Below are 13,326 nucleotides of genomic sequence, written 5' to 3' on the forward strand. Positions count from 1 at the left end.
TTGTATCTACTTCTTCATCCTTGCAATAAAGCAGCATAGTTATGATATAGTAAGGAAGAGAATGGTTTTGGTCTCTAATGGGTTTTCAAATTGAGCTGATCACGGTTCTTGATGATTTCCATTCCTGAATTTCAAAATTTACCAGGTTTTGTGAATGCTCAGACGTTTGTGGCTTTCTGCCAAAAAGGACCAAAACATGAAGTTAGCATATTCCAAAAGATGCATTATGTCCAAAAAATACAGGATAAAAATACAGGATACTGAGTTTTGTAATACATGTTGTAATGACACTGTCATTTTTAGTGTTTCAGCTAATAGCTAAAATAGAGGAGAGGCAGGCAAGGGAGGGTAACCCTCCAGGCCCATTAGAAAACCACGCTTGAGTGTGGACTGAAGAACTTTGAAGTAACGAGGTATCAGACCATAGAGATCTCTCAGGTATCTCAGTGCTTTCACATAGGATTGGTGGGTTTGGTTTTTTTCTGTTTTTTTAGAAATGCTATTCATACTATGAGCAGCAAACTGTCTAGGCAAGTCAGTGACTGGAGAGCAGGTAAATGCAGTGTGAAGTTTGGGTGAAGAGGACTCCTAGAGGGTCTTTGAGGGAATCAAGTTAGTAGTCTCATATAATATAAAATTCTTCTCTTGTATCTGTAGAGCCCAATTTTGTTTTTGCTGATGTGATAAGAGCAGATCAAAACGGCACAGATGGAGAAGATGACAAGATATACTTCTTTTTCACCGAGGTGTCTGTGGAGTATGAATTTGTTGGAAAACTGATGATTCCAAGAATAGCTAGAGTGTGCAAGGTGGGATATAGTTCAGTTTACTTTTACTAGAATTCTGTGTGTGTGTGTGTGTGTGTGTTAAAAAGTATTTATTATTGTGGACTTACTGCCAGTTAAATGGAAGTGGTCGAACTTAGTGAATCAGCAGTTTCATTCAGTTCTTCAGAACTGAGAAAGCCTAATTGTTGCTTTGGGATCAAATACTTGGTTTAATTTTGAACAATGGTGAAATTTCAGTGCACCTGAGGGTTCTGCCCACCCCTGGGGAAAAAAAATCAACCACTACAAAACCCAGCAACAGAAAAAGTGTGTCCCCTGGCTTTCCTTTTTATTTTTTTTAAAAACTCTATGTACACCTCCCTGGGAAGAACTGACTTTGGTTGAAGCTGAGTGGATAGGATGTTTGTCAAGTTACTTTCAAGTAGCTGTATACAAACAAAACTGTAGCTATGTCCACAGCAGAATAGCTGTTGACTGTGGTGTAGCAGATGGGACTTCCATGAAGCTGTTGGAACTGCCAGAGCCTCGAGGAAAACGGTCACCAGCAGCCTGATTCTGTCACAGTTGCTGCGCTTAAACCTCAGTGTGTTAGGCTGACTCAAGTACGTACGCAGGAGCGTTGGTTAAAAGTCTTGCTGATGAAAGAGGTTTTTTTCCTGGAGAAAATGTTGATTTAACAAAAACCTTTGCAGTGGAATGTATCAATTTCCTCAGGATTTTTTTTCCAACAGGAAATTTATCTAGCCGTTTCATTTTGATGAGGCTGAAATGTTTTATTTTGACTTTACTGTTTTATACTTAAACACAGAAGTCAAAACATCAATAACAAGTTAGTGCCCTTGAGATTTCCATTAAACAAGCAGCTGGAGGCAGATTTACGTGGGGCTTATTATTATGGCCCTCTGCCTGCTGGCAGCTTGTGCACGCTGTAAAAGGGGAGTGTCATGGAATATGAGAGCTTTATTGCTGCTGTTTGTTTGAAATAGGAATCAATGTCAGGTTGCAAATCTATAAGGATTTATACTTAATTGTTTTCATAAATTTTGCAGATTTCCTTTAATACTTTGCATAACAGCATTGGATAATGAATGCGCAATATTAATAATGTTCAAATATGCCTGCTTTTTGAAGAGAATTAACAGAGCTACAGCTTGAGTATCAAATATTTTGGAACATTTCTAGTCAATCTATCTTTCCTTCTTTAAGCCTTGGTTCTGCAAATCCTTAATAAAGGTGGTAACTGCTTGCAGGATTAAGCCATTGCTGCATTTCTTCTAATGAAATTATTAATGTCAGGCAAGTTTAAGTGCATATTGCAACATTAGAATTTAAATCACAGTTTAGATGTCACAGAACAAGTGTAATGTTACTTGTTTCTCTTAAGGGACAGTATAATACTGGTCATTTTACTTGTTCTAACAAGCAGGGATTTTTTCTAAGGGCACATTGCTCATCTCAATTTTTCAAGTGCTGCTGAAGTATGGTTCTTTTATAAATCTCGTATCTCATCTTACCTCTATGTGTTGATAAGAAAGCATTCTGCATTATTTTTGTTGAATCAACTAATTTTCCTGTGGCTTCCTTACTTTTCTGTTTGTGAATGTGTTAACATTTATTGATGTTGCTATAGATTAAGTGTTAGAACATAACAGGGCTCAGTAATTTCATGCCGTATAGCAGTGGTTCTTAAATGCAAAAATGCTGCTAATTCTCCTCACAAACACCTTTTTGTTTTTTTAATATCAAGAGGGACCAAGGAGGATTAAGGACTTTGCAGAAAAAGTGGACTTCCTTTCTCAAGGCCAGATTGATTTGTACCATCCCTGATAAGAATTTAATTTTCAATATTATCAATGATGTTTTTATTCTCAAGTCTCCAACTTTGAAGGAACCAGTGATATATGGAGTCTTCACCCCGCAACTGTAAGTGCGATATAGCCTTTTCCCGGATAAATACTTTTAATCTCAGTTGTTTGCTACAATAAGTAATAATTACTCCTTTGATTTTTTTTTTTCTTTCTTCCTGGACTTTTAGGAATAATGTGGGGCTGTCAGCAGTGTGTGCATACAATCTCTCTACTGTAGAAGAGGTTTTCTCGAAAGGAAAATACATGCAGAGTGCTACAGTAGAACAGTCTCATACAAAGTGGGTACGATACAATGGGGAAATTCCTAATCCTCGACCTGGTGCGGTAAGTTTGTGTAATCTTGGATCTGATGATTAGTCCTTTTCTAATGCTCAGGAGTAAAGAAACTAGAAAATATTAGATAACCTACTAAAGCTTAATTTTAGTTTGCCCTGATCTCGATACTTTTTGTAGTAAAGACTTCGTAGAAAAACACTCAAGTGATGTATCCGGGAATCAGAGTGGGGTTTTTTAACTTACAATTGAATTATTTGCTGGTTTTGTATTTTCATTATTTTGTTACTAATTTTCTAGTGGTGAAATAGATGTCAGTATACACTAGGTGACATAAAATACTTTTTAGTTCAGATGAACAGAAGTGTACCAATCACTGCATTGTCTCAGGTTCAGCAGGTTTATCCAATGCAGTGCATTGCTCTGCAAACTAAAATGTTCATAGTGCTGGGTCTCCTTCAGACTTCTCTTACTTTTGTATGTTTCAAGATGTGCAGTCATCTTGTTGCTACTGCTGAATGAGTTGACAGTTAAAAGTAGTTCAGAAACATGAGAGTCCAGAAAGAATATTATCCTAAAATGTGTTTTGGGAACGCAAACAAACAAAAATGTAAGCCAAAGCTCTCGGGGATTAGTACATCGCAGAAGCCAAAGCGCTATGAGACCTGAAGACCTCTCTCAGTAGAATGAGTATAATGTAAAGGTGTGCTTACTGGCCAAAATAAGGCAGAGAAGAAAATGCATCTAGCTGCTGTTAATTGTCTCTATTTTGTACAAGTAAGTGATATAATTTGATTGTCTCTTTTTTTGTTTGTTTCCCTCCCCCACCGCTAGTGCATAAACAATGAAGCCAGAGCATCAAACTACATGAGTTCTCTGAATTTACCAGACAAAACATTGCAGTTTGTTAAAGATCATCCTCTAATGGATGACTCAGTGACTCCAATGGGAGACAGACCTCGACTAGTAAAACGAGATGTGAAGTATACCCAGATTGTAGTAGACAGAGTAAGAGCACTCAATGGCACCATATATGATGTTATGTTCATCAGTACAGGTGAGTTCTGCAAAGCACTTCTTTTTTAATAATGCACTGATTCTTTAGGCTGAAGTGTGTTCTAAGAGAAACTCTGGAGATTTCCATATTTACAGTGCTTTTACACCAGCTGGTGTTTTCGTTAAAGAGTTAGGGGCCATGGTGAGTAACTGGAGAATCTTATGTGCTTTGAAAAAGTATTGCATGAAAAGAACTGCAAAACTGCAATGAGTGCAGCAAAAACACACATAAGTTAATCCCTAAGTGGTCATTCTTTGTCCCAAAATATTGTTTCTTGCTCAGAGCTCCTTATGATGGCAGGTTTGATGGTTGCCATTGGCACAGAGTTGTGTGAAGTCTTCAGTTGAACAGCAAGCAGATTATTGAGACAACTTACAGCAATTGTGCATTTTTTTCCCTGGCTCTTTATTTCAAGGATCTTACTTAAATATATTGCTTTGTTGTTTCAGATCGAGGAGCCCTGCACAAAGCTATCAGCTATGAAAATGGAATGCATATTATTGAAGAAACACAGCTTTTCCCAAACTTTGAGCCAGTTCAAACTCTCTTGCTTTCATCCAAAAAAGTAAGTGCTATAAGCATAACAGCGTTCATCTCACTTTGCTCTTCCACAAAATTTTTTAGTACCTCCTTGTAACGTTGTTGTGATGAAAGACGACTGTCACTGTGCACAGAGCTAAAGGCTGCATCTGTAACTCCTTGTGCTGCAGCAGTATCATATATTGCCTGCTGCGTTTCAGTGTGTTTGGTAGGTAGCAAGCTTCTGAAGGTATGTAGATACGGCGAAGGTGGTGGTGGTGGGCACAGGTGTGCAGGTCTTCACTTGGATTCCATGTGCAGAAGCTGAAAGCTGTAACATGTTTTAAGGTACCAGTTTTCACTTTAGCAGTAGTGTAAAAATCCTGACCCCTTGTGGCCATTGCAAATCTGTGAGGAAAAATACTCAAGGGTTTAGCAGAGGAGTGATAACATCTTTCTGACAAATCATAGAATCGTTTAGGTTGGAAAAGACCTTTAAGATCATCAGCTCCAACTGTTAACCTAGCACTGCCAATTGCACCACTAAACCATGTCCCTAAGCACCATATCTACCTGTCTTTTAAATACCTCCAAGGATGGAGACTCAACCACTTCCCTGGGCAGCCTGGTCCAGTGCCTGACTACCCTTTGAGTGAAGAAATTTTTCCTAATATCCAATCTAAACCTCCCCTGGCACAACTTGAGGCCGTTTCCCCTTGTCCTATCGCTTGTTACTTGGCAGAAGAGGCCGACCCCCACCTTGCTACACCCTCCTTCCACATAGTTGTAGAGAGCAAAAAGGTCTCCCCTCAGCCTCCTCTTCTCCAGACTAAACAACCCCAGCTCCCTCAGCTGCTCCTCATAAGACTTTTTCTCTAGGTGGAGAACATTAGTAACGTTGGGTAACTAATCTATTTCTGCTGTCCCAAATTTCTCAGGCTCCTGCGTGCTAGATGTATCCTGAGAGCAGTCATGGCTGGGGCTGAGGACCTCTGGTGAGGTCCTGTCTGCCCGGTGGGGCACCAGCTGCAGCTCCAGCTTGGGGACACAAGCCTAGCTGCAGGCTCCAAACTCACCGGTCGTTCTGCACTATTAATCAGTTTCTGGATTTAATCCTGGAGTGGTTTTGTGACAGCGGGGGGATAATCACTGTGTGTACTTTGTACACGAGTTAAGCTTCTGGGCCTAGTTACTCAGACCTGCAGATCTGTGAATGTCTGTGAAATAATTACCCTAAGCAGTGGCTTGTAGCGTCAGACCCCTCAACTGGTGAAGTTTTAGGGTTTCTTAAGGAAAGAATGTCTTCTGAAGTGTCTGGTAGTAACGCTGGTATTCAGTAGCTACCTAGTGTTTGGTAAATGCTCTGCAGCTAGGGATTTAGGAATACTGCCAAGATATCTTAGAAACAGCTTTTATTTTTGTGTGATATTTAATAAAACTTTGCATGCCAACATGATCAGCTTGGTGGAAGAGAACTTCATGCCATAATTCTTTTGAGCTCATCTTGCATGCTTATTTGTCCTTTCATGCTTACATTAGAAAGAAGTCTTGAAGGCAGAATATACTTTTGATAGACAGATGAAAATCGGTGATTAAAAACTTCTGTGCTCATAGATTTCAGTAAAGATGTTTGTATTATTTTTGTATGATGCATCACACTGGCAACTTACTATATATGTCTGTGTATATATATATGTATGTGTATATATGTATAGTGTTTGTGTATATACATATATAAAGGTTTGCTGGTTTCTTCTGCTTTATCTGCAAAGAAAGCTTCAAATGCCTTGCTTTGGCAGGAGGTTTCAGCATTTGCCCTGTGATAGAAGATAATGATAGGTAACTCTTCTAATCAATATGCTAATGCCCATTCTTCTAATTGTGGGTAAATTGTGGGATCATTCATACACTAGCTTAATTATGATTCCCCCATTTCTGGAGAGTGGAGGGGAAGGGATAGGCATTACAGCCTTATACCAAAGACACATGATTTAGCAGTTTCAGTATGCACTTGGTAGCCAAGGCTGGTGCAGAAATGATGGCTCTGAATTTATTTGCTCTGAATCCAGGTGCCACGTTCTCGGTTCCTCAAGAATGTCTTGAAAGGGGGCAGTGTGAGACATGGCATAGGGGCTGCATAGGGAACGCACTGTCTTTTCGCAAAGAAACTTCTTTCAAAGCTTAGGATTGAAACAAAACACTGCTTCCCGCATGGCGCTATGGAGAGTAACAATGGAAACATTTCCCTGTTTCTAGAATAACGTTTGATACCTAAAACTAACACTCAGAACTGAAGCAGTGCTGCCCAATACATTCCCGTAAAAGCAGTGGTCCTTTTCAGCAGTGAGGAGTTGGAGGCTGTGTCAGGTGCCAGACTCATGAAAGCTGTATAGTCGTGGTACCACCCAAGCAGGGATTACTTCTGCTGCCCAGTGTGAAAACACAAGTTTCTACCTCCTTGGACACACAGTAGCAATCACAGTCAGTTGCTGCTGAAGTGCTTCATAGCGCTGGTATTGTGATATGTGTAGTGGCATCTCATAGTAATGGGTTAACCACAAGAGGGTAATACTTGTTACCCTGCTGGTGGGCTTCAGACCTCTCTGGAGTCAGAGTCCTTTCTGAACACTTATTGCAGTAGTCTCCAGGCCCTTCCCACATACCTTCACCTTCTTTGGAGGGTAGTGGGCAGAGTCAGATGAGCCTACAGTAGATCCTCATCACTCCCGCTTGACTGAAAGATGTGTCTGGATTTTTTAAAATGGTCTACTCAGCTCACTGCATGTTCTCTGAACTTGTGGATGTACCAGCTGGGAACCGTGCTGAGACACGACAATCCATGCGCAGTGTTGCACTGTTGGCTTGGATGTTAGCTAGTGGAGTGCTAGAGAGATGAGCAGTGCTCAGTGCATTGGGGGAGCTTTCTGGCAGAGTGGGAAGCGTGTCCTAGAAAGTTGTACATCTCCACCACTGCAGACTTCCTTCTGTGGGCACTCCAGCATAGTCCAACACTAATGTAAGTTAAATTTCAGGATGAAAGACTGCATTTGAATGTATGTCTCTGAAGTTTGATTCTCTTTCAAAGTCCATCTTTCAGCAGTGCCAGCAGATTCTTTTTTGATCCAGTTTTGTCTTTCTTTCATCTTCCAGGGTCAAGAGTTTCCTTGAAAGCTGTTTGCCCACTTCATATATGAAACAGATCCAAACTGATTTGTGCTTGTCTTGTAGCTTCCTCTAGAGACTGCTGTTAGTCAGAAAGCATCGTTCATTAGCTTAATTTTAAGACAGACTTCCTCATGATCATTGCATTAAAGAGACTAACCTGTTCCGAGTTCTCATGGCAAAACCTCCTTACATCCTTAGTGAAAGAGTGACAGTGAGCTCCAAAATGTAAATTAAGCCCTAAGATGCTCTCTTAATTGTTTTCTTGAGGCTGTTTGTGATGTCAAGACCGAAAGTCTGTACCACAGACATGAGGTTTTTGAAGAATGTTTCTCTACTAGAAATCTTTCTTGGATGTCTGCCCATCACTTTGTGACCATATTCATCCTGCTGGAGTCAAGCCGTCTCACTGCAGACATGACCCCTGAGTACATTTCTACATACTGAGGTCCGTATAGCTGCAGTACAGGAAAAGCAACTCTGTGCTTGGATCCGGCTCATTTGCCATGACAACTGCGGTGGGGTGCTGATAAATCCACTCGGTATTCTGCTCAGGAGGAAGCCAACCCACTGCCAAGGTGGGGTGTGCTGTTCTGCTTTGTATGCACAGCCTATCAAAAGGACTGGAGGGTTGGTCACTGGTGGTTTTGGGTTGCAGCGCAGGCCCCTTTCTCAAGACTTTGCATAATAATATGTAAATTCACAGTGTACCTTTAGCCATCCATTTCCCTGAGCTTTGAAACCAAATGAGTGAAATAGGGCAGCTGCCTGCCTTTTATGAGAAGGTTGTTCGAGATGAGCATGGTCTTTTCCTGCTGTGCTCAGTATAAGACTTGTTTGGGATCCCCAGCAACAGTGGGTCAAACAGCTGTTCTGTTTATGTCCCCCTTTTCCTAGGTGTGGTGCAAGTGGATAGTTTGAATACTATGCGGTGTTCCTCCTTGAGCAGCAAGTACGCAGCCACGTTTGACTCTTGTAAGGCATCATGATGCTGATGTGGCTGCAGAGACCTGACTGGTAGAAGAGCTGAAGGCAGTAGGGCTGCTTTCGGTTTACAGGAGCTGGTCCTATGTACAGCAAGGCTTGCCTGTTCAGGCTTGCGTGTGCCTGCTGCAGCCTTGTCATCAGCACAGGCTTGCCTTGCCTTGCCTTGCCTCGTAGGAGAATTGTCGGTGCATTCGTATTTGTGGAAAAACTGTGTGATAAAGCCACAGTTAGATCTGGTTACTTTCCATTCTCATAAACTGTATTGATTTCAGATTTTTGTTCTTTTGTCTTTCTGTACTTTCAGCATCACTGAATATTTTCAGGTTAAGTTTCCTTTCCGTTCTAGAAATAAAAGCTAATGAAAATGCTTATTCCCCTCATGCTCCAGTTTTTACAAACATGGCTGTATGTATGCAACTCTTCACTTTTAATAATTTTTAAATTGTTTCACGAATTGGATTGTTTGACTTTGAGAAAGTGATTGGCTGTGGTTTTTTTGTTGTGCTTTGTTTTTTTAGGGCAGAAGATACCTCTATGCTGGTTCAAATTCTGGTGTGGTTCAGTCTCCGGTGGCATTCTGTGACAAGTACACCACTTGTGTTGACTGTGTTTTAGCAAGGGATCCTTACTGTGCTTGGAAACCTGTTGAAGCTTCCTGCATTGATATTTTTAAAGAAAGTGAAATTGAAAGGTAATGGTAGCCTTTGGTTACCTCACAGTTACAATGACTCTTGCATCAGTCTTGCCCCTTACCGATAACAGGCATTTTTTTTAACTGAATGTTTTCAAATACAGACTTTTTTCCTATCTATCTATCCTATCTTCCTATCTAGCTTGTGCTACTTAAATTAGATGAATCTTGCTCAGTACGAGAGGATGGGTAGGCTGTAGGAAACAAGATTTGAAGTTGTAATACTTGGACTTCCTTTTACAGGAACTGGATTCAGAACATAGGTGGAGATGCATCGTCTTGTTCTGGTGAGTTAGTCTTTGAAGAGCTGTTTCACATGTCTAGGTGGCGTAGTGAAAGAGTTGTGTTTAGTTCATCTTGGTTTTTGTGATTATCTGGACATTCATTTATTTTTTAATAGGTATGAGATTCTGCTTTTGAATATTGGAGCATCTGTACAGCCTGCATGTTGTCTAAAATGTCTGTATTTGTATACATTTCAGTGTGCAGTGCACAAATCTCCAAAATGAACGGGGGCACCTCAACAACGACTTCTGAATGAAAGCAGTATTTACCATAAGTACTTCTAGTGCAGAGGCCTCTGTCTCTTGATACAGCATTTGACATTCTGCTGTGAGCCTTGATAAGTGCTTGTTTATTGCTGGTGGATCAGATGAAATGATCCTGAAAAAAGCTGGTTTTATGGTGAGAGGGGAGGGGGACTCAGAACATGATACAGAGCAGCTGAAGTACCCTCCATAGTGCTTTAAGGCAAGTAACCACAGGTCCTTTTTTCATGGTGTGTGCTGCTGCCACCAGATCAAGGAGATCTTAAAGAAGAGTAGTGTTACAGGAGATACATACTGCAGTAAACAAAGCTCTTAAGAGTTTTATTTACCAAGCAAAGCATGAACTGCCATGAGAGTTTTGCTTGTTATTTTTTTTTTTTTTTGTTAATTTATGGTATTGCATTATGGGTGTGCCAGTAAGTGCTGATATTTTTTTAGAAGAGTTTAAGCTGAGTAACAGCACTTCGTTCAATTTCTTCTTGGGTATCTTGTAGTTGCTGATTTACTTAAAAGGCACCAATTGCATATAAAGTGATACCAAGTTCAGCATCTTGTCTCAAACAATGACTCATCTCAGATGCACACTCAGCTGTGGATCAACAAGGTCTCATCTTTAGAAGTGGAGGCTGTCTTAGCGTTTGAGGTGTCCTATCTTTTAGTCTGTCTTGATGTCTCACACGCAGCTGTAGCTTGGTATTTCACTGAGATTCTTGCATGCTGTCACCTTGGTCCTGTGAGGTAATCTGAATGCTGTAATCTTTACGTTTCCATTAAGACTATAGCACAGTCTCGTGAAACTATACGGACTAGAGCAAACGGGAATCATTGCTGATACTCTGCACATTTATTTTGATGTTCCAGATAAAGTAAGAGAGAATTCCCTACAGCATACATTCAAGCATGGGAGCACAGCAGAACTCAAGTGTTCTCAAAAGTCCAATCTGGCACAGGTCGTCTGGAAGTTCAAAGACGATGTGCTGAGAGTGGAGAGCCCCAAGTACCGTCTGCTGGAAAAGGCACTGCTCATCTTCAATTTATCAGAAGGAGACAGTGGTGTTTACCAGTGTTTGTCAGAAGAAAAAGTGAAGAATAAGAAATTTTCTCAAGTGCTGGCTAAGCATGTTTTGGAACTGAAAAAGATCCAGCATACCACGGTGGGCCCCACTGTGGCAGCTGCACCAACAGAAGGTAATAGCGATGTGCCAAAAGTGTCAGCTGTATCAACCGAGGGGTCTGCCGCTCACACCTCGACCACTCAGATGGTACCGGTAACAACAGCAAGGATAATAACAAAGCCTGTTGGCCCTGTTCTAACAAGTGCAGCCTCCAACACGGAGCTCTTCAATTCAATTCCTGATGCAGTCCCGGAAAAGACGATGTTCCTCAAGTCAAACGATAACTTCCTGTTGATGTTCCTCTTCCTCTTCTTTTTTATTCTCTTCTTGTGCCTGCTCTCCTACAATTGTTACAAAGGGTACTTGCCAGGGCAGTGCTTGAAATTTCGCTCTGTCGTGCTGCTTGGTAAGAAGAAAACGAAGTCAGATTTTTCTGACTGCGAGCAAAGCGTGAAGGAGACGCTGGTGGAGCAAGGCAGCGTCAGCCACCAGAGCGGGGAGCAGCCGAAGCCGGCGCACGACACCGGCTATGAGACTGAGCCCGACTGTGGGAATGGCCAGCTGCAGCCTGGGGATTCGCAGGCATCCCGAGAGGCCAAGGACAAGCCCTTCGATGTCAAGTGTGAGCTCAAGTACGCCGACTCGGATGTGGAGGGGGACTGAAGGACCCTGTCGTCCATTTCAGTGGTGGAAATCAGCTGTGGTCCTGCGGCTAGCTGTTTGAGCACAGAGAGCGTGGGTGTGACAGCTGAGCCATAGCGGGGTTTACATGCTTAAGCTGTACAGCAAGCCAATTTGCGTTCAGATCTCGCCAGATTAGAGAAGCGGTGTTCTTGTCTGCAGACCATAGCATCTTGTGTTGTACTGTCTTTTTTTTTTTTTTTCTTTTAAAATGGCCAGTTTCAGATCACCATTTGTTTGTTCCCAATTTTCCCCCCACTGAGCGCTTTGCTCTGGTGAACAGTTACTTGCTTGTTCTTCAGCCCTGCTCTTCCATGGGATAAAAGTAACTTTCTAATTCAGTTGGCTTTAAAAAGTACTTCAGCCCACACGTATTTTTAGCTGCCATTAAAAAAAGACCTAGTTTCATTTTAATTCCAAATTGGAAATTAAGTTTAGTTTATCAGATTGGTAAATTATAGACTTTTGTCCAGATTGGGACATTTTTTTTTTTTCTTTGCTTCTAGTGATTATTTTTAGTTTTAAGCTTTGTGTTTTGGCACACTAGGTCTCTTTAGTTGGTTAAAGTTAATTTTTTTAACTACTTTTTAAGTATCTTAGATTTTAAGGTATAATGGGGATAGCATTCACTTGATTTGTGTAAGACTCTCAGGGATAATCTTGTTTAAAGGCTTTTTTCTTTGCTGCTTTCTAGAAATTTAGGTACAAAAATATCAGTACAAAACATGGAGTAAGTGGGGAGGGAGGAAATAATAGATTTAGGAACGCTTTTCCTCTCTTCCCCCCCCCCCCCCCCAACCAGCAAGCTGGACATAGTCACATTCTATTTTCTATACAAACCTGGATTTTTGGGGATATTATTGTTGTTTGTTTTTTTTTTTTTAATGAAACAGTACAGGCAAGCAGCTGTCAGTTAGCAGTGACATGAGAGAGGTTTTTTGCACTGTGGAAGCGAAACACGAATCAAGAAGAATTAACTACAGTAATTCAGCTAGTGACTCGCTGGAATGGACTGTTAGGATACAGCCTGATGAGAAAACATTGCCGATTTTTTTTCTTTTTTTCAGATTCAGAAATAACTCAGCTTCTTTTTGTGACAAATCTTTGCAGCGTCACCCTTTCTGGATGACACCTTCCAATCTCAAATCTTTGCAGCGTCACCCTTTCTGGATGACACCTTCCAATCTCCTGTGCAACTAGAGACTGAAACTGGAGCTGCTCAAACAATCAGTCATTCGAACTGTTCATGTGAATCGTGCCTGCAAACGTGAAAGTGTGCATTTGTTCTCAGCCTGGTTCACAGCAGCACTGTTTGTCTGTAAAAGCATTTTGTGCGGTACAGTCCTGAAGAATTGTTCCTCTCACTGCGTCTTTCTGTAAATATTGCTAGCAGTAGAGTATGTTTTAACAGTAAATAGCAGTATGCCTGGGCTGCTTTTCTATGTTGAACTTTCATGCGAACATAATTTAGACCATCTTAGTGTAAACAGTTTATATTTTATAAGATTCAGTTTGGTTTTATTTTTCTATTTTAATTATGTACATATAACAGAATAAATATTAAAATGAATTGTATTACATCTTGACTTTTATGAAATTTGACACAATGACACTGCTTTCCGTATTGCAAGTACTAA

The 13,326-nt window shown here is 40.9% G+C and overlaps 1 protein-coding gene across 10 annotated transcripts in view; it reads left to right on the forward strand.

The window, feature by feature from the left end:
• The window catches only part of SEMA4D (semaphorin 4D), a 101,780-nt gene that overhangs the window by 74,022 nt on the left and 14,432 nt on the right, over nucleotides 1-13,326 (forward strand). For 8 of the 10 annotated variants that reach the window (XM_087741214.1, XM_087741208.1, XM_087741211.1 and 5 more), the window contains 8 exons: nucleotides 658-809; nucleotides 2,536-2,711; nucleotides 2,824-2,980; nucleotides 3,764-3,986; nucleotides 4,436-4,551; nucleotides 9,173-9,345; nucleotides 9,589-9,632; nucleotides 10,755-12,468. In XM_087741214.1, coding sequence (XP_087597340.1) covers nucleotides 658-809; nucleotides 2,536-2,711; nucleotides 2,824-2,980; nucleotides 3,764-3,986; nucleotides 4,436-4,551; nucleotides 9,173-9,345; nucleotides 9,589-9,632; nucleotides 10,755-11,671 — 1,958 coding nt within the window. In that variant the 3' untranslated portion in view covers nucleotides 11,672-12,468. Of the gene's footprint in view, nucleotides 1-657; nucleotides 810-2,535; nucleotides 2,712-2,823; nucleotides 2,981-3,763; nucleotides 3,987-4,435; nucleotides 4,552-9,172; nucleotides 9,346-9,588; nucleotides 9,633-10,754; nucleotides 12,469-13,326 lie in introns of those variants that run through there. The other 2 variants (XM_087741215.1, XM_087741216.1) reach the window with 1 other exon arrangement.

This window comes from Nipponia nippon, unplaced genomic scaffold (genome assembly GCF_047370975.1).
Source record: "Nipponia nippon isolate SJK-2023a ecotype South Korea unplaced genomic scaffold, ASM4737097v1 scaffold_8, whole genome shotgun sequence".
Lineage (NCBI taxonomy): Eukaryota > Metazoa > Chordata > Aves > Pelecaniformes > Threskiornithidae > Nipponia > Nipponia nippon.